The following is a 24,188-nucleotide window of genomic DNA, read 5'->3' as shown; positions in this document are numbered from 1 at the left end:
TTTCAAAATTACCTTGTGTTACTGGAGGGGAGGAGTTAAATCTCTGTAGACACTGTTCTTCTGTTAGCACAAGAAAAAAGCTTTAAAGAAATAATTTTAGGAACTATCAAAAAATGCTGTAATGTTACATTTTTATTATTTGAATAACAGTTACTCATCTTTTCTTTTTTCTTTTCCTGGATTGCTTTTATCTTTTAGTTTTGGCAATAGGATGTATTTTAACCACAATACCAAAAATGTTCCAAGTGAAACATATGTCTGGCCTATGACCACACAGACAATGTTCTTAAAAATGTGCAAGGCAAACACAATGGGGAAGCATAAAATCAATCTCTGGAGTGGCAGGGGTATTTACGACATCAAAAGAAAGCAAAGTTATTGTTATTAAAGAGTCTTCAGATTCATGAAAGTATGTGCATAAAATGCTATAGAAAAAAATAGCTTTTGTTGTCTTCTCCCCACTCCCCTTTTATTATGAAAGCTTAATTCTGTTAGAACTGAGGGAGATAAGTATTTGTGTGAAATATCTTCCTTTTTTGTTTGTTTCTGTTATGTTTTTCTGTGTTTGTTTTTTCTGGCAGTATCCCAGGCCAGGCTGGACAGGGCTTGGGGCAGCCTGGTCTGCTGGAAGTGTCCCTGCCCATGGCAGGGGTCTGGGACAAAATGGTCTTTGAGGTCCTTTCCCACCCAAACCATTCTGGGATTATTTCAGAGTGAGAAGCTTGTGTTGCTCAGCTCACACAACTTTCTCAGATTTATTGAGTCTGCTCTCAAATTCTTACAAGCAGCCACATCCTGCAGTTCCTTTAGCAAACTCCCTGGGATTTCAGATTAAATGCACTTTTTGCTCTCTCTGAATATGCCCTAATTGCAAGGTAGGGGATTTTTTTTCTCAGAATTTTTGCTTCCAGTTTGAATGCCACAGCAAAATGTGGAACCTGCAGGGCTCAGGTATTATAAATGTAAATGTATTTTCCTCAGCCCTCATTTCCCATTGATGCTCTTGGGCAGGACATTGATATTTTTACGCTTCTCTTCAGACAAGAGCTCACAGGTGACACCTGCAAGGCAACCTGACCTTGCTCCTGAGAATTGCTTTAGAAATCCATCAAGAAGAAATTCATGGCTTAAATTTCAGGAGGCTTTAATAAGACTCTGCATGTACATGTTTGGTAATGGAACAAAACTAACCTATAACATCTAATAATTTCAAACTCTTTTTTTTAATTATCTGAATGTAATTTGGGAAGTAGAATTTTGGCTTGATACTTTATAAAAAAGTGCAGTGATTAATATTCCAATCATATCTGAAAGACTTTCTAATTTATGCCATATTTTGATTGGGGGTTGTGATAGAGATATTTTCAACAGCCTCCAGGGAAGCAAAATGCAGAATTGAGTGCAGAGTATTCAGGATTGGTCTATAAGTTGATATATGTTCAAGTTCAATCTGTATAATTAAATACTGACTATTACATTTTTTTTATTTCAGCAGAGATAATATATCACCCCCAAATGAATATGATTTTGTGCATTGTTATGGATTTGTGTGCTGTAAAATATAAAACACTTTAGAAATGCAGTAGAGCTGCAAAAGTTTGTCAGAGTTACTAAATAGATGTAAGATGTATTGTATGCACTTGCTTTATTTAACCCAGATGTTTGTATTTTGCATACTTTCAGAGGTATTAAATAGGCAACATCAAAGAAAATTTATAGAGTAATGCAGGCACAGGAAAATACATAATGAAATGCTGGACAAAGACATCTTTACATTTGCTGTCAGAATGAATTCTTGTTCTCAATACACATACCCCAACAGCTCAAGCTGCTGAGCAGCTTGCAAGGCACCCAGGAACTTCTGACTTCAACTTCTCTGCTCATTTCTATGCCTAGAATGCTTTAAAAATCTTTCTTTGTCACCCAAATACACTTATTCTGCTTTCTCCCTTTTTTGAAGATTATCACTATTTCAAGACCCAGTAGTTCTTTGTGTAATACCCATCAGGGACCTCTCTGACTCTACAGTTTTAAGATGTGTTAAGGTATGAGAAGTTTTAATGCTGAGGTGGGAAAGGATACAGGGAAGTGTTACTTTTTTTTTCCCCTTTCTCTGTTCTTTCTCTTTTCACTTTTTTTTTTTCTTTTCACTTTTTCACTTTTTTCTTTTTCATAGATAATATGAAAAAAAAATTTAAAGACACGTATTTTATGGGTTAAAAGTATGTTTAATTTATATAAGGGAAAAGGAGGCTTTTTTCTCCTTTCACTGTGTTGGAGATTAATCTTAGTAAATATGGATTTACAGTGAACTTCTATGCACCATCACATATTTGTCACTGGTAATTTAGGGCTCAGCTCCTCATCTCTTTCATTTGGCATGCCAAATTTTCTTCTTAGAGAGTCATATTACTATTAGAGACATTTGTTTTTAATATTAGAAGTGAAGGTTGCAGGTTCTCATTCATCAGGAAACATTACAATATTTTTTTGGCTTAGTGCCTGTTTTTTTGGGACTTGGTGCTGTGTTTGTGCTCCAGGGGAAAAGGAAGGAGGCATCTTTGGGAAAACCCAAATATTTTAACTCACCATGTCACTTCTCTAAATTTTAGGAATAGAACTTTAACATTAAAATCAAGATGTCTGTGAGGGTTGTCTGAATTACTGCCCAGAAATACCTTCTACCTTTCAGCAGCTGAAGTTAATGGAAGTGTAAACACAAGTGTGCCATATGTGAAACTATTAATGTCTAGTTTTCAGTGCTGGCAAGTTCATTAGAGTTTTGATTGACTACATGCTCGTTAACTTTTGTGAATTTGTCTGTTCAGACTGGAGACTTTAAACAACGATTTTGATTTATTTTAAGAAAAACAACCAAAACCCAACACAAACAAACAGCCCCCTAACCCAACAAGTAACTGTAGAAAGTTTCCTAAAGTTTTTTGTTTAGAGCAGGAACATTTCTGGGGTGACATTAAAGAAACCTGATGTAGGTCACAAGTAAATTTTTAAAGTATTAGCATTGCCACTGGCTCCCTGCCCTGTGCTGCACAGGCAGAAAATATGAGCCAAATCATGTTTTACTGAGCAGTTCCTATGGCTTTATACCTCTACAGATTTATGATTTGCTAAGCTTAGAGTTGTATCAATTAACTACAACACACTGAGGAGGGAGAATGTGGTTTGTGTGCTGTCATACATCCATAAATGTGGATTTTATTCTTAAAGCAAAAACCTGACAGCTACTTCAATGACATTACCTTCCAGAAATGTTCCATAACTTTATTTACTGCTTATTTATTAGGATCAGGAAGAGGAGAAGGATGAAATTCCAGAAATCCTTGAGCCTCTTCTGGAGCTTAATGGCCAGTTTAAAGTTGCCTCACCACAATACAATGGTCCTGTGTTTCCTCCAGTGGCTTCTGTTCCTCAGCAGCCTGCTGATATTTTGGATGAACTGATTCAAAGGAGAGAAACTATAGAAAACAAGTTGATAAATTGGTGAGTTGCAATGTAACAAAGTGGCAAAAAATATATATGGAAGAAGGAATGATTCCCTAATTATCCTCCCCTTTTTTTCTCACCTCCATTCCCTTATCCATTTTCCTTTGAGCTGCCTTGCATTTTATGTCAAGAATGCTCTTTTGTGTGCTTTTAGGTGTCTTGGTGTTTGCTGATACTTAAATGGGTTTTATTCTGCCAGGGTGGAACAAGAAGTAATGGCAAAAATCATCAGTGAGATGTGCCCAGCTCAGACAGAAAGGATGCCCAGCATTAGCAGCTCCATAAAGAGTGAAGACAGTGAGACTGTAACCCCTGGCATTGGTAAGTAGGAATTATTGTTCTCTGCAGATGGGTTATGTCAATTTTTGGCTAATTTTAACAAGCTGTGTAGGTGGCTGTTGCCTCAGCCTAAAGGTGGATAATCCTGAACCAGTGAAACTGTGAAAAGCAGAAGTGCACACCTGAATTTATGTGGAGATAGAGCCACTGTTACAAGGCCATTGAAAGAAATTATTTAAAAGAAAAAGAAGACTTAGAATAACAGCACTGTACAAATCACCTTCTGTTATTGGCCACCTAAATCACACTTGGCATTTTGCTGAGCCTGTAATGTTTGTTTGCCTTTTTTAAATAGATATATCAAAAGTTACTTCTCGTGAGTGTGTGAGAATGAAGAGAAAAGCATTTCTCCTGAGGTGTCACTGCCCTTTGCTGTTGCCTTTTTTTTATGCTCCCGATTTGTTTCTTTACTGTTGTTTATCTGGAAGGTTAAAAAAATCACTTTTTGCAAAGGAATGTTTACAATTCCATAGACAGTGAGTGGCTGCAGTACAGTACATGGATTTTAGGAAGTGAGACCTGGCTGTGTGCTTCACATTCCTTCATTTTCAGTTGAAGCTGCAGGTGGTGGAGGATTTCAGCTCTTTGTCAATGCTGGTGTCCCTGTGGACTCAGAAATGATAAATCATTTTGTGAAGGAAGCTCTCAGTGAAACCATTGCAACCATGCTGGGAGACAACCAGGCTCAGAGAGCAGTTCCTGATCCTCTTCCTCCCAGCACAACCTCAGTGATGGTAAGATCTATTTTATTCAAGCTTTTCTGCTGAAGTTCTGATGGACTTGGTACTTAATTTCATGTTGTTGAAAGATAGCTCATATTATTTTGAACCAGAAATAGTTATTCTGCTTTCTTGCAAACAAATGAGAGATGAAGAAATTAATTTCCTCATAAGGAATGGAAGCTGAGAGCAATATTATTTTTGGTCTTGTGGGCTTGCAGCCATTCTTTAATATCTGTTAAAATGACTATTAATTCTTTCTGAGTTTTGACTTCAGTAGTTTTGAATAAATGCTTAATTGACGAGTAGAGCTTCCTGTAATACAAGATAATTTCCTGTGTTCCCTTTGATAATCAAATGACAGCTGGCTCTTACTTTGATAACAACGTGACTATGCTGCAATCTCGGGTTGTGTAATGTCTTTGGGATGCTTGTGGAAATTGCTGTGCTTGGAAATCCAGCTATGGAAGGCTTTGTTGAAAGAGGGATCAGTCATTCTGTTCTGCTGCAGTGCAGTTAGCCTGAAACATCTCCTCCTGCCTGCTGCAAGGGACTAAGAGGTGATATAGGCAAAAGTAAAGGTTTCACTGCTGAGGGCTCAACCTCGGCCCCCCAGCATCTTTTCCACTCCATTATAGATTGAGGAGGGCCTGATGTTCCTCTCAGCTTGTTCTTCTGATGCTCAGAAACATCTTCTGTTGTCCTTTCTACGTTTACTGATCTCCCTTTTCTTTCTCTGTCAGCTTAAACTGAAATATCCTTTAGCTGAAGTGGTTGGGTTTTCCTTGCTATGTATGTTTGTGCACTTAAAGAGATGAGTTTTCTCATCTCTGGCCTTTTTTTGATTAGCCTCAAAAAAAGTAATCATCCATTTTTTGACTCTTGCTGTTGGGCAGCACTTTGATGTTTTCCAGTTTAGCTTGGTTTCAAGCACAGGTAACACACTAAAAATGCTAATTGATATTTTTAATAATAGTGTGGTCTCCAGGATGGGGTTTCCTCAATGCCTTGAGCTGTAGTAGTGATTCTCTCCTGCCTTTATTGGAATCCCAGGAAGCTAATTATGTTTTTGAAAGTCTTTCCACATTTTGTAGCATGATAGCACAAGTTAAAGGATAGCTAGCAAAGTTTTTGAATTCTTCTTTTTCCATTTCTACACAGCTCATAGCAGAAGTTCCTGAATATGTAGTTTATGCATTCTTGTTTTCTCCCTTCCCACTGTGAATTTTCCTATCTAGAACTGAATTTCAGCTGTTACTGAGTTCATTGGTGTTCACAATGTCACACAATTGGCTTTGAGCTGCCAAATGTTCCTGCAGGTTCCACTTCCCATGAGAAATTTTAATAAAAATCATCAGCGTGAGGACATACTCTTTAGAAACTAGTTGGAAGTCTTCCCATAGCCTCATTGCCTTGGTTTTTTTTTGTTGGTTTTTTTAGTGGGTTTGTTTGTTTGTTTTTGTTTTTGTTTTTTTGGTTTTTTTTTAATGAAATTTCAGAAAAAAAGTCTGGAAGAAACTTGCAAAGGTCCAGCATATTCCTCCACAGCAGGTCTAGCAACAGCCATCATATTTGCTTGTCAGATTTATGTCCATTGCTGTCATCTTTTTAAGGAATATCCCAGTTCTGTTTGTGCTTCTTTAAGTGCTTTGCTGTCTTGGTATTACTTTGTTTGTAATCTTCTTTTTAGCTGGTTCTTCTTACCATAAAATCAATTTTATGACTCAGTTTTATCCATGTTATGAAGTATTTTCCTGTTTAAAATTGTCTCAAATGCTTGATTAAAATCCATATAATAATAGAATTCATATGTAGACTGGACATTAGGAAGCATTTCTTTACCAAGAGTGTGGTTAAGCATGGGATAGGCCTCCTGGAGAGGTGGTTGGTACCATTAAATGTTGGTTTTTGGGGTTTTTTTGCCTCTGTTAAGGTTGGGATTGGAAGCACTTCAGACAATATTTTCCGTTCAGACTCAAATGTTTATTATTTCTTACTTATATCACACTCTTACAAGCTGTGAGTTCTACAGCATTCTACTTACAAGCTACAAAATGGTTAATTATCTTTTTTTACAAGGTTTTTAAGGCTAAACTATCTAATTAAGAAATGACACCTAAATTATTTTCACCTTTAACTCAGTAACTAATCACCTGAAGTCAGCAATGCAGACTTTTCTAACTAATAGATAAAACCACCCAAACTCATGAAGAAGATGAAGAAGAACAAATAGCCTTAAAACGACTATCTTGCTTTATATATATTACTATATTCTAAAACTTTAAGCTCTTAAGTTTTCCACTTTTATTCAAGCTGCACACCCATAATCCCATTGCTATCAATCAATTTTGGAAGCCTTCTCCATGTCTTCAGGTCAAATACAGTATTTTCTTGTGGGTCTGTGCCTTTTAACCCAGAAAGTTTAAAATTCTCAGCATCCAGGGTTCTAAGAGTTGGTATCCCAAACCTGTCAGTATTTTAGAGACATGACTTCAACAACAAATTCCAGCTTTTGGTCATCCCTGTATTGGTCAGACAATTGGACTGGATGATAATTGTAGTTCCCTTCCAACTGAAATGGTCTGGTCTGTTCTATACATAATGATTTCCCAATTTAATCATTTTAATGCTTAATTCACTGGTTTTAATGAATTTTGTCCTGGTGCAGCTTCCTGGAGGAGTTAGATGCATGGAAGCAGCAGCTGTTCCTGTTCTGTGATGAGCTGCCTTTCCCTCTCTGGGCAGGCAGGAATTCTGCACAGAGATCCCAACTGTGGTTATGATTTTTCTTCCCCCCAGGAGGCTCCTTTGCCTACTCCAGTGCCAACACCCCAGGCCACACCACCACCAACACCACCTTCAGAAAAAGAATTGCCTCAGGTCAAAACTCCAGATTCATCTCCATCTCCTCCAGAGATGAGTGGGGATGTTCGTGGACATGAAAAAATTAAAGAAACAGGTATTGAAAATAATAATTGAAGTTTAGCAGTAGCAAATATGCTTTAATCTACTGCCTTTAATTTTCTTCTTCAAAGAAATGTTATCTCTCAAGATAAATATTCTTGAGGCTATAATTCAAGTGGAAACTCATGTTCTACAAAAATTTATGGGCTAATTTATATAGAAAGCAAACATCTTTTATTTGGTAACAGTTCTATTTTCAAAATTAATGCACATTTCTATGGTCTGTGTGATTTCCACCCCTCCCAACCCCTCCACAATTTCTCACATCAGAAAAATAGCTGTCTTTTGCTCCTTCCTGTGCTTGTAATGTTAATTTAATCAAATGTACACTCTTCAAGTAAAGCAGCTTGATTTTTTTAAAATGCAGAGCAGTCTCCCTTGAGGAAGAAATTGAGGTTTTATTCTATCTTCTTCAGCTGCCAGCACAGTACTTAAAAGAAGCAATTCTTTATCTAGTCTTTATAACTATCAAAAAGTATCACAAAACTGAAAGTGCTTGGTAGAACTTGACTCTCTCTGTCTCAGATACACTTCCTCCTTTTCTTTCTGATCTGAAATTTGGTTTTCTACGTGCAGGAGTTGAGATTGCAGCTGCCACAGGCCCTGTGGTCACTCCTGTGGTCACTCCTGTGGTCACCCCTGTGACCACCCCTCCCCCAGCAGCCACCCCCAGCCCTCCTGCCTCAGAATGGGGCTCCCAGGCTGAACAAAGGCAAAGTCCAAAGCTTCCAAACCCATGGGATGGTGCAGAACTTCCTCTGGAAGAAGAGAACCCCAGTCCTGTCCCTGAAGAACCATTCTGTCCTAAGACTGTGTGAGTTCAAGAGGCTACACAATTTCTTAAAAACTGAAATACCTGTATTCTTTCTACATATATGCTTAAAAAGTCAGCAGAAAGAAATGCTTAATGTATGTATCAGGAGACATTTGAGATAAGCCAGGATTGGGTTTTCATTTTTTTTAATTGCTTGAAGGGCAGTTAAGAGAAAAATATGAAATCAGGGCCTTTCTCAGGGTTTATCAGCCCTTATTCTTTGCCCTGCTGAACACTGTACTTAGGAAAATTGTATTCCTACACTTTTCAGTAACACATAGAGTGACAGTGAAATATTGTGTTATTAGCATTTAAATTTTTGTGTTACCTCCTTGGGAATACACATGGTAATTTTAATACAGATGGCAATATGGGTATATATACACATGGTATATGGGAATATACATGTAATTTTAGTTATAACCAGAAACTCACACATAACATTATTTAACCATGTAAACTCTTGAACTATTCTGTAAAGTGCTGTGCTCTTGCATTGGAAAAAATAGTTCCAAATTAGTTTCTTTTCAGAATTAGTTCTTTTCAGTAAAGAACTAGAATTAGTTTCTTTTCAGTATTGAATTAAGGTGTTGGTCTGCACTGTTGAGTGTATCTTGGTGTTTTCACAGAGCACATTCTGTCCTTGCAGGGAGATGTCAGTGGCCAATGATGAGGAGCCAGAGGCCTTGGTTTCCCCATCTCAGCAGCTGCCAGGGAGGCCCTTTGAGCCCCTTCCCTGCCCTGCCCTGGTGCCATCACCTGTGCCCACGGTGAGCTCTGGGGTGTCCAGCCAGGAGAGCAGCCTCACCCCCACAGGGACTGAGACCACGGACAGACCCCTCTCAGAAGGGGAGGTGATCTTCCCCTATGGACATCCACTGCCTGCAGCAGGTAACCAGCTGTGGACATTAGAATTTGAATTATTTCTTATTTTTGCAAAGCTGCAAGCATTAAATTGCAGTTTGTGAAGATTGACAAGACCTCGTTGTTCTTTTTCCCGTCGCTGAACAAAATGCTGCTGTTTATTAAAGAAAAAAGAGCCAATCTGCTCTTTTGTCATGAGATCAACTTGGAAAATAATTGGGGCTTGTCTTTCTTAAGTACCATGTGGTACTAAGTTGCTATTGAAAGCAAAGTGTAAGGAATATGAAAAGAAATATGAAAATATGTCTTTATAATAGACATCCAGCAGTAGGAATTTCCAAATTTACTAAAGCAGAGTGTTGTGCTTAAAGAATGTGGCTTGGATTTTCTGTCATGTAACTTGAATGTTTTTAATAATTGTAACATAAAATATTTTTCAGCCGTAGCAGAAGGAGGATTGTGTCTTCCAAACTTCACTGAGAGCTTATCCAGTACTCTCCGAGATGCCAATGAAATGGTAAGGAACTCTTTCATAAAGAATCACAGATATTGCAGGTTCCACCTTGGGCATCCTGCTAAATTGGATCTGCTTTAAACATTTTCCCCCAGCAGCTTTCTAAATTCACACTTTTAAACTGCATACTCACAAAGAGTGTTGGAATTTCAGAACACCAAAGGAAAAAAAAAAACACATTATTCAGACTAATCTATGTTTTTAAAAAGTTCATATTCAGAAGTATTCATATACTTCTGTAGATGAGAGCTATTATGCACTTTCATTTCTTTATTGTTTCTAGTTTTAAGGCATCTTAAACAGAATAGAAGATTGATTGCTATGCTCTGAGCTGTTGCAGCTTTGAGCCATCTTTTAATTGCTTGCATGATTAAATTATTAAAGTGGGTTAGCTGAGGCTGGAGTTAGTAAAGGCTGCTTAAAACATCAGAATAGTTTCTTATCCAATGTCTGCTGTAGTCCATGGTTCTGGAAGCCTCCCAGGTCAAGATATTCTCCATTCCCTTTCTCTTTTGCTATTCCTCAAATGCCTGGACTTAGTCCCTCTCTGACTTTGTGTAAAGCCTCTTGGTGAGATGTAGCTGTGACATGAATTACAGGAGACATTGTGGGGAAGAGAAAGTTCTGGGGGAACCTTACCAATATATAAATATGTGGTGGAAAGAAGGAAGAAAGAGCCAGTGAAAGATGAGAGGGAGTTGGACACAGGATGAAATTCAGGAAATTTGGTTGAAACATAAGAGATGTTTTTACTGTGGAGTGGCCAAGCACTGGAAGAAGGGCTGCCTTGGACAGTTGGGTTGGGCTAGACAACTTCCAGAGGTCCCTTCCAAGCTCCACAAGGCAAGTTTAATGTTCTGCAGCAGGAGTCCTCTTCTCCAGCCTATCCTTCCTATCCATTTCTGCACACTCTTGGGCACACCTCCCTGTACAGAGGTTGCCATGAGCACCCATGATTTCATTCAGGTCATAGCATCAGAGAACATCCCCAGCTGCAAGGGACCCACAAGAATGATCAAGTCCAGCTCCTGGCTCTGCACAGGACCCCCCAAAAGCAACCACCACAGTTGTGAGACTGTCCTGGACTGGCAGATCTTTAGGTGCCTCCTCTGTCAGCCACACTTCTCCCCTAAACTCTGGGCTTAAAACTCTGATAACAGTTGAACTTAAATTAAAATTTCTTCATCAGAGGAACATTGGCCTGCTGAGATGTTCTTCCCTCTCTTTATCAGCTGGATTGCAGCTTTTTCTAGTATTTCTCCATCCTCAGTCCAGGCTGTTTGGTTGAGGAAGGTAATTCCTTGCTGGTGAGAGCAGCTCTGCAGCCAGATTGTTGCTAGCAAAGGATGTGTGAGGATTTAACTATTTCCCTGATCTTTGGAGACCTGAAGGGCCTGGTTCCTCTTTAAGTATTGCAGTCTTTCGTATCAAATAAAGAATGTCATGTATGTGGGTAAAAGAAAGCAGTGTGTCATCTGTTTGCTTATTTTTAAATGCTTGAATTTACATGACATAATTTTTCAGTGTGGAAATTTACTGTTAAAAAAAGCTTAGTTGTGAACTAAAGTAAGAATGATTCAAATTCCTACCAAAAAACAATTTTGGAGCATGTATTATGTGGATTTTTTTTTATTTGTTTCTTTGTTCTAGGATTATGATCCTCCAAGTGAAGGGCAGGTGGTGAGAAGAATGGATAAAGGCTGTCACAGGGATCCTGTCCTGGCTCTTTTAACCAAATTAAATCAAGCACCTGTTTATGTACAAGAAAGAATAGACCACTCTGAGGTAACTTACAGACCTTGGCTTTCCAGTACAGTAGTTTTGAAGTGATTCTTTCCTACTCAAAAGTAGATAAAATATCCCAAATTTATTCTTCCTGTTGGCTTTAGAACAGCTTCATACACTTTATCCCCTGCTGCAAGTGATCCCACTTCTGTTGGCTTCATTCTTGTGTAAAACTCTTCTAAGAAACACTGAAGTCTCAGTGTTATAAACAAACTGGACATCATATGTACCTGATTTTCCAAGTATGTGACTGTCCCCATGTCACTTGGAGGACAGGGAATTTTCTGTCACTTCAGCAATACAGGTGGAATGTTCAACAGTACAAATACACTGCATTTAACAGCCACAGGAGTATTTTAGGGAGCTATGAAGAACAACTCAGGAAGTGTTTGCATGTACTTTGCATATGCTGTTGATACTGATCTTGGAACAAAACCTCAAAAATTCCTATTCAGTTGGCAGGAAAAAAAGAGACTCACAGAAAAATGTAATTATCTGCATCACAGTTTTTTTTTTGTCACACATCTTGAGTTATTTCTGTGTTGGAAAATAGCAGTTTGGACTGTTTGGTGTTCATTCTAACTGACATAGCTGGAGGAATGTTTGAAGGAAATGAACTTTGAATGTTGCAGCAATGGTTGGTGAACACATTTATTTACAGCAGATCTTTTTTGTGATGCTACTGATGCATATGCAGTTTCTTCCTTCTGTCTTGGTCAGTTTAGTCTAAATAATTACCAACTTGACTCAGCTCCTTGGCTGTTCCTTTGTCTGTCTTTTTTTTGCTAATGAGCTCTGGTGGCTGGATTTAGTGAAAAGCTTTTTCCAGTGTTAACTCCCATGTCTGCCTGTAATTGCAGTGACATTTTCTCATCAGCACTGCCAGTTATAAATGCAGCTCTGCTTTGCTTTTTCCCTTTCCCATAGTCACAGTCCACTCAGTCTGTCCATCCAAGGCATTCATAAACTCCTCCCAGATTCTGTCAAGGTGTGTGCAGGTGTTTCTTCTCCTTCAGAGGAGAATCAGCATTCTCCTGGATGTTCCCTGTGTGGCCTGAGAGTGATACTGTGCACACGTGTGTGTGTGTGTGTGTGTGTATGTTGTGTGTATTCCACCTATTTTCTGACATGGAACCAAGCTAGGTTTAACCTGCAGCTTTACAAGTCAGGATCCAGGGAACCATCCCTATTTTTAGTGCCTTCCAAACCTACTTGAAAATTGAAGCTTTTATCTGACATGCAGTGCAGAGAGTCAATAGCTTTTAGATGCTGCCAGTGTTTCAAGGTCAGGCAGTCAACAGTGGCCAAATCTGTAATAGCCAAGGCTTCATGTGCTAAAAATGTAACATAGGTTCTGATCATGTAGAGATACCACTAACAAAATAAATGAATTTTGGCTGCAAGTTTTTTTTTTTCTGTCCTTCTGATAAGTGTAGATCTTAATTTCAAACCCAGATGATATCTCCATGGCTTGTTTTCTTCATCCAATGCAAATAGAATAAACTTAAGTTTAGAAATGCTTTCAGGGTTAATGTAATTAGAAAACAGTGCCTGCGTTTGAAAGACTTGCTGTGGTTTTATATGTGCTGTGGTTTTGATGTTCTCTGCAGGATTCTGATGGCAGCATTGGGGAGGTCAGTGAAGGTCAGAGGCCAAGGCTGTCCAGAGCACAGGAGAGAATCCTGATGGGAAATTGCATTTTTATGGAGCATCCATCTGCTCAGAGCTCTAGGAACAGACCACGCCAGGGTCTCCGTTCTGCATCTCCAGGGCAGCTTGCCCAAATTGGAGGTACAATTAGATCTTTATTTCTTCTCTAGGATATTCAGGTGAATTCTGAGCATTTTCCATAACGGAATCTGAAATAATTTCTGACCATACATTCAAAATCCAATATTTACAGGCAATTCCTACAATGAAATTATTAGTGTTCCTCTTTCAAGAACTGGATTTAATTCAAGTCTTGTCTTCACTCTTTTTAGCAATTTCCTACAATTGGAATAAAAATCATGGCAAATACCCACTTGCCTGTACAAAAGTTAACTTGTGAAGTGTGTATCTTATCTTTTTAAGTCAAATTCAGTTCTGAGTAACAGATGGAGGCAGTTTCCATTGGACAAGTGTTAGCACGAGCACTGCAAGCTGCTTTTCTCTGTCCCCTTGCTCAGCACTGCTCCTCTTTGCTTTTGTCACTCCATCATGGTGCTACTGCAGTGGCTCATAAATGCAATATATATTAGCTTCATATATTCCTCTAATGATATGGAAATTTATTTTTTTCCCAGATGGATAGCAGAGGCACAAACATCTTGTACAAAGCAGGGAGCTGCTGTTGGTAAAGCAGGGAAATTATTTTATTTCAGTTGAGTAGTGCTGAAAGCAGTGTTCCATCCTTTCTCTTCCTTATTTTTTATCGCAGGTTCTGTGTTATCTGAAAATGTGCTTCTATAATTGTTTAATGTAGCTGATGCAAGCATGCAGAAAGTCTTTATTTTGTTGACTGTAGTTTTAAATATGTTTAAACTAAACTGAAATAATTACTAAGCTGTTGCAACACAAACGTGGTTGCACTGATTCATCAAAAGTTGTGTAAATTAAAGTGATCAAACAGCTGGCTTTCTGTCCTTTTAATTTTCACATTTATGAATTCGACAAGAGAAGCTTATCTCACATTATTAACCCTTGACCAGTAGGAAGTGCATTGAAATTAAATGTGTTTAACACATAGCAAAAACAATTTTGAAGAAAATAAAATATTTGCTTGGTTTTGAAGTGATTAACATTTGAACTGGTCACACAGAGAGTAACCTTTTAAACCAGCTGTGACCTAACATTTTGGACAACTACACCAGTGTCAGTCTTGAAAATATGTTCTGGTACTTTATATATTATCAAACTCTTCTTTTAAAGTAGTTTGTTGAAGGTTGTTTGGAAATTGGTTGCATGAGGTTTCCTGAGATAAGAGATTTTTCCTAGTCACTTGTTTGACTCTGTGTTGGTAGAGGTCAGTCAGCACTAAGGACACTGATGTAGCAATAAATCAGTGATCAGATCATCTGCAGATAGTGCAGGACAAGGGAAATGGTTTTAACTGAAGAGGAGAGATTTAGATTAAATGTGGTAAGGAAACTCTTCCCAAGAGGAGAGATTTAGATTAAATGTGGTGAAGAAACTCTTCCCTGTGAGGATGCTGAGGCCCTGGCAGAGAAGCTGTGGCTGCCCCTGGATCCCTGGCAGTGTTCCAGTCCTGCTTGGTTGGGATTGGGATAGTGGAAGATGTCCCTGCCCATGGCAGAGGGATGGAACAGGATGAGGATTAAGGTCTTTTCCATCTCAAACCATTCTGGGATTTCTCTGTTTCTGTAAGTCTGTAGTGGTGCTCAGGACCATGGAGTTGGAAGATCCCTGTTAATGGCAGAACCTGTCCCTGTGTCTGTCTGTCCTTCTGACTGTCCATGGCTGTATCTGGCACAACAGGGTTGTATCTCCTTGTATCTTTAAAAATATTTTTTTAAATGTATTTAATTCAATTTAGGACGCCTTTTAGCTGTCCTGTAAATTTCTTAACACTTTTCAAACCAGCTCCTGCATGTGATGATAATCCACCAGCAATGTGTTTCTCTACTGATTTTTAAGCTTATTTCTAAATCTTGTAGTGTTGTTTTTTAGTCTTTATTGCAGCATATTTTTGAAAGGAGGCAAGTGCCCTGCACTAACTACCATAAGGCAGTGTCCTGTCCTTTTACATAATCTTTATAATCCCAGACTGAGTTCTTTTGCATTCTGATGATTTTTAATTTAGCTTCCCTCCCTCCCCACCTCTGAACACAGCACAGTAATTTGCTGCATTGCTAAGGAAACAGCATTGTATAAAAGCTTGGATCTGCTTTCAAGACAAAGGTTGTTTTTATACCAAGGAGGAACAGAAATCCTTGTTTCTAAGTCCTTTTGTTACTGAAGTCAACACTGAACAGAAAACAATCTGGTTTTGGAGGGAGGGTCAGGTGAAGGGTGAAAGGAATGATCTGTGATTGTTTCCATTTGCTTCCAAACCTTTTTTCTCTCTGCACTGGGATGTGATTGCTTGTCCTTCAATGCAAGTCAGGTATTTCCTGATAGCCACAACAGCTACAATGCTATAATGGGCCATCATTTTATTTGGTAATTATTTTCAGGGTAAATTCTAAATAGTTACACTGAGTGTCAGACTTCACATATTTCAGGGTGTGCATCTCTGCACATGAAACCTTGCAGTGGATACTCATTTCCTCTGTCAGAATGAGTCACTCACAGAAGTCTGTAGGAATTTTGGGGATTGTGTGTCTGTAGGTTGTTTTACACAGTGTCCATTTGTAGGATGGAGCAGGTGTTGCTCATGTGGATACATAACAGCATCTTGATGATCAGTCATTTATAAATCCTTGTTTTCAATGCTAAAAGTCAGCGATATAAAAACCAACATGCAAATGAAATATGGCACATGCAGTCTTAAAGTGAACAATAATTACAGTTAATTAACCAATTATTATAGTTAATTAGGCTTAAAATTCATTCTTTGGCTCTGTATGATAGCAGAAGGCTAAAGTTAGTTCAGGAGCTGTCAGTACATTTTTCATAAAGATGTTTTACACACTTGGAGGCTGCAAAACCATGACAAATGTTGGATTAGAGAGCAAGTTGCCCCTTTAAAAGAGACTATATTCAGGTTTCTTTTAGTTCATACAGGAGTGAAACATTTAATGAAGAAGCTTTTCCAATTTCTTTTCAGTAAGTGTGATAAAGCTCATTAAGCACATAATGGTATGATGAACTGTACAGCTCTGAAGCTTTCTCAAATGCTGCCACATTAGAAATCTGCAGATGATAAAGCTGATTTATTTTTTCAATTTCCACAGTCATGTATTTCTTATTTCATTTTTATCCCCTCAAGAGCAATTTAAGGAGTATACAATGAGCCATGTAAGGAGGAAATCATTCTCTTTAACATTGCATGTCCCCTTGTTGGAAGTTTGAAAGGCTGCACTTTCTGTCACATAAGTTGACCAGGAGATTATGGCTCCAGCTCATGAAGGAATTTTTTTCTCTCAACAGAAATTCTGGGAGATGCAGATACAAGTCCTAGTCCAATGCTTTTGGCTGAACTGGAGTCACAGCCAGGCTCAAATCCTGCCCTGCCAGCAGCCCAGCCATGCTGCAGAATGACACCACCCGCAGAGGATCTGTCCCAGGTGAGCTGAAAGGATTTTTCCTGTGCCTAGTTAGAAAGAGCAAACTGAAACCTGGGAAAATAAACTTACCTATCTCACTGTCCTGCCTAACATCACAGAACTGGTGCATTAAAGTGACACGTTCAGCTGAAAAGTGCATGTGTGCAGTAAAGGTGGCTGTGTTTCCTGTGGCAAATCCTTACAAAATCCCTTCTTTAAAGCTCAGACCTTCTTTTTTAGCTTTTCTCCACTTCCTCACAGCTTCAGTGGTCTCACAAGATCCAGTCCTATCCACCACTCATTGGGGCATTCCCATGTTTTAGGGGCACAGTCCTTCAAATGCAGGATGACATCCTGGATATGTGGCTGAGGAAGTGACAGTAGAGATTTGGCCTCATGAGCTGTAACCCACTCAGCATTCCAGGAGCTTCATTTGTCCTAGCAGGGGCAGGGCTGGAAAGGCAGTGAGGATGATGAACCTCAGAGCACTAAAAGGTAGAGGAACATCCTATTGATCTCTGCTTCAGGCCTACACAGTTAATTTTTTGCTACTTGATTAGTATGTGCTGTTACCTAGAGATGATGGTTTATTTGCTAACTAAATGCAAATAACAAGTGGCAAAAGCTAAAAATGAGGTGGCAGACTGCTCTCTAATATGTGAGGCTTCACAGTGTGTTTGAAAGCATATACATACCATGGTTGCTGTATTCATAGTTAAATTCTGTCCTTCCCTGATTTTTTTTTTGTATTTGATGTTTTATTTGTATTAAAATAATCTAAATTGTCTTGCATTAAACTTCCTTTGGGTTTATATTTTTGAGCCTTGATGTGCCATTGCTGTCTGAGCAGTTGTTAAATTTGTCACCTGAAGTGATGTGTTGTATCTTCAGAGAAGATTTTTAATGTTACTTTGAGCCTTTTACTTTGAGCTCACTACAACAGACTTTCTTTGAATTACTGTTCACAGGCAAAAGTGGATTCTAGCCAAAAGTAATAGGGACAGAGAGGGTAACACATGTGCCTTTCACAGAAGGAATACAGATAGTTATCTATTATCTTATCCTTTATCTGTAGGTAGTTATACATTATCTTATCTTGTCTTTAGAAACCTTTTCTTGAATCTGAACCCTTAGTGTGGCTTTTTTTTTTTTGCCTGCTGGCATATAAAACTCACCCTCCATTCAAACCACACAATCAAACCCCAGAACTTTGTGTGGTTTTGTTGGGTTTGGTTTTTTTCTGAGTGTGGTTATTCCTCATTTAACTCTACATCATTTTCTCACAGGATAACTTTCTATCTTTTCTTTGAAGTGATCATACTTAAAAGTGATTGCTCCATCCAGGAAAGATGTAAGATCCTCTATTAGATCTTTACATCCTTCTCTGAAATTAAAAAATAACCCCTGTACCAGGTGATTTGACAGCTTGTTGTGACAGCACTTATCTACCTTGTGAGAAGGATGAAGCTTTCCCCTGCTTTAATTCAGGATGGCATCTGTGTTCAGCTCTGCCTTTGGATCTGCCTTGTCACCTGCCTGCAGGAGACAGATTTTCTGGTAGCATTACACCAGCTAAGAGAGCAAGAGCTACTGAGGCTTTCAGGATGATTCATTCATTCTGTGCAGTGTTTAAGGGAGCAATCACTTCAGACTTCTTGAAGGATTTCCTCACAAGTTAGTCACTGACTCTCACATCTTGTTCTTCATCTCCAGACAGTGTTTGCCTTCACTGAAATCAAACTGTATCCCACACATACAAAGGCAGAAGACAAATCTATTGAGGAGCAAAGTTTGCTGAGAGACCTGAGAAAATGCAGGATTTCAGATGGTGTCCTGCTGGCCTTGGCCTCGGGAGGTGGTGGCACAGCCTGGGTGCTTTCTGCAGCCTGAGTGAGCAGGATCCTCCTGCCAGGGAGGTTTGGCAGGGATGTGGAGCTGCCAGATTTGTTTGCTCCCTGGCACTGGTGTGTAGGTCAGGTTTTCACCAGCAGAAAGAGCACTGAGTTTTCACACAGAGCAGGAGCAAATGCCTTTTAGTCATGAAGAGTGAAGTCTGTGTGGTCACTCAGTCCAAAACAAATGGCTTAAGTAATACAGGAATTTTCTTATCTACCCAAATTCCTTGGCTGCTCTTCCATTTCTGGCATTAGATTTTTTTTTTTTTTTGAGATTTATATATGCTTTTAGCCACTGTTAGACAGAAAGCCAGACTAAATGCATCTTTACTTTGACCCCTCCTGTCCATTCTTGTGCAACAATACAGGAATTGACTGTTATTTGTGGCCATTTTGCCCCCATGGTCTTAGCTCTAAGAAGCAAGAGAATAACTTAGAGGAAGCTGAGCTCTTCCTGTTCTAAATAAATCATTTTGATCATGGGAGGCACAGGAACATTGAAGTTATATTTGCGTGGCTACACATTCCGGAGATGGTAAATCTAAATAATTTCAAGTCCCAAATGCATTGTTAAAATCTTAGAAAATCACTTGGTTGCAAAATATTTTCATAATATTCCTTTATAGGTATGGATGTTTTTATGCAATCTACATTTTTCAAGTGGGATTGTCACTTTGGTATTCTCATTAGCTTTCATTTTTTAGTATTTCAAAAGATATGGTTTTTTAATGTTCAGGAATGCAGAATTGTAGGTTATGAATCTCTGTTATCTCTCAGCTTTTGTTTGCAGCTCGGTTCAGTTTAAACTGAGTTTGCTGTATTACAAATCCAATAGAAAAAAAACCAAAACACTTCAGATGGAGCCATGAGAACTCTTACGCTGCTGACATTTAATATTCATTTAATATGTTGGCACCCTTCAGTCAGTGTCCATGAGACCTTCATGCTCTCAGAAAATAACCTCAACTCTTTCTCATCTTGTCTGCTTTAAATTTCTCTGTCTTAAGAGAAAGCTTAAGTCTTCCAATAGACACATAGTGACAGGACAAGTGATTTTAAACTGCCAGAGGGCAGGGTTAGATTAGAGATAAGGAAGGAATTCTTCTCTGTGAGGGTGGGGAGACCCTGGCACTGGGTGCTCAGAGGAGCTGTGGCTACCCCATCCCTGGCAGTGTCCAAGACCAGCCTGGATGGGGCTTGGAACAACCAGTTCTAAAAACATGGCTAAGGAAATAAATTTTAGCTTTGGTTTGTGTTTTCCAACCTGTGTGCTGAAATTTTTATATTTCTTTTCTCTTTCATCTTTCTCTTACTAGTCAGGAGGGTAATACCTAGGGAGATATCCTGGGTATTGAAAAAAGCCAGGGAAATTTTATGTTCTTTCCACTACATGCTTTGAGTATAAATTGAAAGTCTCCTGTGTCTCCAGGTCTAAAATGCCATTTTTCCATCCATTCCTGCTGCTCCCAGGATGTTTGTCTAGAGGGAATAGCTGTAATAGGCTAATTCAGAGCTGAATTCTCTTGAAGGCAGATGTAGGGAGAACAAGTGCACATGTTTAATGAATCTTTAAAAACTTCTTTGGATGTTTCTTGAAGCTGAGTGTAATCTTGCTGTGCTTTTACATCAAAAGTGAGATTTGTAATGTGATTTTAATGCATGATACCTAGGAGGAAAGCCAAGGAGCTGCACACGTTCAGGCTGTGAGACCCCGAGTTATCTTTGTGAGAAGGAAATCTGAGGAGATGCAACAAGAAGGTAAATCAGTGTCAATATGCAGAGTTCTCTCAGTTAAGCACATCACCTCTAAGTATTGTTGTATACTGTTGTATACTAGTGCTGAGTTTTTAAAATTTGGTTTTCATTGCTACTACATTTCCAGACATTTCTCTGTACAGAGGTTATACACGTGTACAAAGTTTTGGCTGTATGTGTGCACAGGTATGTTATTGTTGGGGTGCACTGAAAGGATTGGAAATTCATCCTGGAGAAGAGAAGGCTCCAGGGAGATCTTAGAGTCCCTTCCAGTGGTCAAATGGGCTCCAAGAGATCTGGAGAGGGATTTGGGACAAGGGATGGAGTGGCAGGACAGTGGGCGGTGGCTTCACACTGACAGAGGATGGCATCAGATAAAATATTAGGAAGAAATTCTTCTCTGTGAGTGTGGGGAGGTCCTGGCACAGGCTGCCCAGAGCAGCTGTGGCTGTCCCTGCATCCCTGGAAATGTCCAAGACCAGCCTGGATGGGGCTTGGAGCAGCCTGGGATGGTGGAAGGTGTCCCTGCCCATGGAAGGGGGTGGAACAGGATGAGCTTTAAGTTCCCTTCCAACCCAATGCATTCTATGATTCTGTGAACTGTATCTGTATGGAAGTCATGAGAATCTTGGCAATTAAGTATTTATTTAAATTTGGATTTGCCAAGAGCATTGCAACGTGCATTTTCTGTACTTAACTGAATCTTAATTGCTTTATGAGATGTTCATAATGTTGTGATAAAGGGAGTGGCTCATATGCATGAGAAAACACAGGAGTGCTGCAGGAGAGCTGAATGTGTCCTAGGGTGATAATGTGAAGTTAAGATCCTGCAAATGTGGAAAAAAAAATATATTTTCAATGTTAAAATGACCTGGTTTGAGATGGGCTTCAAGCTAGTGTGTAACAGATAAAGATTTTCTGCTCTGAAGGACACTAATTTTTATCTCTGCTATTTTTGGAGGTTGCTTAACAGTGTTTGTAAAGGTGTTCAGGATGATGAAAGAGAGGGAGAGAATATCTTTTGTTTATTGTAGTTCAAGTCAGTGTGGGAATAGCATAAACTTTGCACATGACTGCCATGGGTAATTGTTTTAGCAGATAAGAAGTTTGTGGAGGTGCTACCCTGAGATGTGTAGCAGTTTTAATCTCACATTGTAAGAACAAGAATCTAAAAACCTGCCTGTCTACAATATATGCAATTATAATTGCTCCACCCTAGCACTGAGAAATTCTTCCTTCAAGCCCTTTTAAAAATAATTCTTTGAACTTCTTCCATTTAATTTTTTAAAAACATTTCATCGAATTCTGAGGGAATTATTCTGCTTCAAATATTTATAAGTGGTAAGAAAAGCCCCAGGCCAATGTTATTGGTCGTGGGACTTGGAACCTAATTTCAAAACCGTGGTTTGCATATGAAGAAAGTTATGAATAATGTAAAAATTATCTATGGATAATTAGTGGAAAAGCTTCCAGAGCTGAAGTGGCACAACTTAGTGCAGGTCTGTGTTTACCTGTTTTTACCTCTGCATGTACACAAGGAATTTGGGCACCGTCCAGCTGTGTCTGTGAGCTGAAAACGTGTGACCAGGAGATGGCAGTAGTCAATTTTCTTTGAGAGGGGAAAAAAGAAAAAAAAAAAAGGATGATTTATATACCAGGATAATTGAAATCTCATTCGAAGTATACATATTTAATAAGCCAATAAAAATCTCAAGGATTAGAGAATGGAAACAACTGTCTGTCACTTTTAACCAGAATGTCTTCTCTCTCTAAGCTTCACCACAGAGACCTTAATCAGGCCAAAAGTTGAGGGTAAAAATTAATAAGAAGCATTTGAAAGAAAAAGGAAAGCTTGCAACATGATAACTGTACGTGGGTTTAAGTAAATACAACATTTTAAAATTAAGCACATCTGTTACTGTAAGTTCAAAGCACCTTGTTTATAAAAGCTTCATGTCAGATGGTTGCCTTCCCTGGGATAGCAAGGGACAAGGAATGCTTGCCTGGAAATGGAGAAGCATTCTGGAGGCAGAACCTTTTAGGTATCTCAGAGTTTAAAGGATAAGTGGTTTGGTTGGTATTATAGCTTAGGAAATCCAAAGCCCTGAGATGAAGTGTGAATTCGCAGTGTTGGAAGAAAAGTAAAATTGTTTTGGACTTCAGGCTGGATGTTAAAAAGCCATTTTTATATAATTGATAAGTACAGGACAAGATTTGATTTATCTTTTTGTGGCCATAAACATATATATGCATTAGAGCTTTCTTTTGTTGTTTAAAAATTTCTGTGGTCTGCAGTGAACATATGTTTTTACTGAAAGAAAGTTGATTGATGGCTTCTAATGAAAGTAGAAGTTCAGGACTGTTACAATATCATGCCTGAAAGGGTAAAGTCTCCTGAAAAGTTACAACTGAAAATCAAGCCTGGATGTATTATTAATTGAAATGTGTGCCTTCTCTAGACACAGTGGAGACAGTGGTTTGAAAACACAGAGTTGTAGTACATAATATACATGCATGTATATTTTTGGCTTTATAATACCCTTTAATCTTTGTACCATTCTTTCATATATCTTCATGAATTTAATAGGAGAGTAATTGTTGTGGTTGGTGAATGCTCATATTTCCAGGATTTAAGCATTTTCAGGTTTACATTAAAGGGATTCAGAATTTTTAAAATTAAAATGAAAGAACAGGTGGCAATGCTTGAGTGCAGAGCAATTTTAAACTTTAATATGAGCAGCTCAGAGGTAGATGTATCTTCACTTAATTATTTTCCTACAGCATGGATTCTCAAAATGTGACCTAGAGAGCATAGCTTGATGATAGTAATTCCTGTTTATCCCCAGCTAGTGAATTATGTTCAGGCAGTGTAAATACATGGGAAAGGAATATTGGGACACTAAGCAATTGGCTGCGTTGCCACGGAGAGATTGCACAACTGCTTGTGGGAGGAGATGATCTGTGCAATAAATGAATAAGATGACAAGAGGCCCTTAAAACAATCTGTATAAAAAACCCAAAAATTCCATAGTCCTTGTTCAGTATTGAAAATGGGCTGCTTCTGTGTTAACATTGACATTAGGCTGTATTGAAAGCTGTAATACTAAAAATATGGCTATAACTAAATACTTCTTTGTCTTTCTTCTTCAGCCAGGAATTGCTCTGAGTTAGGTTTTGGGTTATTTTTTCTTAAAACTATTGTGGAGTGAGGGAAATCTGTAACAGATGCTTCAAGGAAGGAAGAAGATTAGGATAAGGCTAAAGGTCTTTCTTTTTTTCTTAGAACTGGAACTGTTTTGGACAAACTCAGTGACTGTTCTACTGAAAGCTTACTTTCCCCTTAATATCCTGCTGTTTCTTTTTTTGGCCTGAATTTCACTGAAGGCTTTTGCTAAAGACTTTTCACAGCACCCTGGATATATCAGCCAGTGAAGTAAAGCAGAACTCTTCTTCCACAGAGTAGGGAGAACCACCACAACCTGAGAGGATGAAATAGTTTGTGCAGCATGTGTTGCTCCTTGAATTTGCCTGATTTCTGAGAGAAGATCTTGGAAATTGGAGGAATGAAATCATTTGGCTCGAATTAAAGCATTTTTCAGGCAAGTGTTTCATGTAAGTTTTTTTTCAGGGCTTCTTCAGAATTCTTGTCACAGACTCACAGGATGGTGGGGGTTGTAAAGGACCTCAAAGATATTTAGTTCCACCACCTGTCACAGGCAGGGACACTTCCACTATCCCAGGTTGCTCCAAGCCCCATCCAGCCTGGCCTTGAACTCTTCCAGGGATGTTTCTGGTCTGTTTTTTGTCTGGTTTTCCTACCCAGTTACC

General features: G+C 38.8%; 1 protein-coding gene across 21 annotated transcripts in view; it reads left to right on the top strand.

The window, feature by feature from the left end:
* Positions 1-24,188, top strand: part of KIAA0586 (KIAA0586 ortholog) — a 101,882-nt gene that overhangs the window by 25,662 nt on the left and 52,032 nt on the right. For 7 of the 21 annotated variants that reach the window (XR_014955838.1, XM_085580953.1, XM_085580951.1 and 4 more), the window contains 11 exons: positions 3,305-3,501; positions 3,704-3,825; positions 4,396-4,577; positions 7,362-7,521; positions 8,103-8,340; positions 8,990-9,231; positions 9,645-9,721; positions 11,369-11,503; positions 13,114-13,294; positions 16,592-16,731; positions 20,276-20,363. Coding sequence is in view for 14 of the 21 variants with exons in the window: in XM_085580953.1 (XP_085437079.1) it covers positions 3,305-3,501; positions 3,704-3,825; positions 4,396-4,577; positions 7,362-7,521; positions 8,103-8,340; positions 8,990-9,231; positions 9,645-9,721; positions 11,369-11,503; positions 13,114-13,294; positions 16,592-16,731; positions 20,276-20,363 (1,762 nt within the window). In the remaining 7 variants the exon portion in view is untranslated. Of the gene's footprint in view, positions 1-3,304; positions 3,502-3,703; positions 3,826-4,395; positions 4,578-7,361; positions 7,522-8,102; positions 8,341-8,989; positions 9,232-9,644; positions 9,722-11,368; positions 11,504-13,113; positions 13,295-16,591; positions 16,732-20,275; positions 20,364-23,818; positions 23,960-24,188 lie in introns of those variants that run through there. The other 14 variants (XR_014955839.1, XM_085580952.1, XM_085580949.1 and 11 more) reach the window with 8 other exon arrangements.

This window comes from Lonchura striata, chromosome 5, assembly GCF_050655825.1.
Source record: "Lonchura striata isolate lonStrDom1 chromosome 5, ASM5065582v1, whole genome shotgun sequence".
Taxonomy (NCBI): Eukaryota; Metazoa; Chordata; class Aves; order Passeriformes; family Estrildidae; genus Lonchura; species Lonchura striata.
This window is presented reverse-complemented; position numbering and strand designations above follow the sequence as displayed.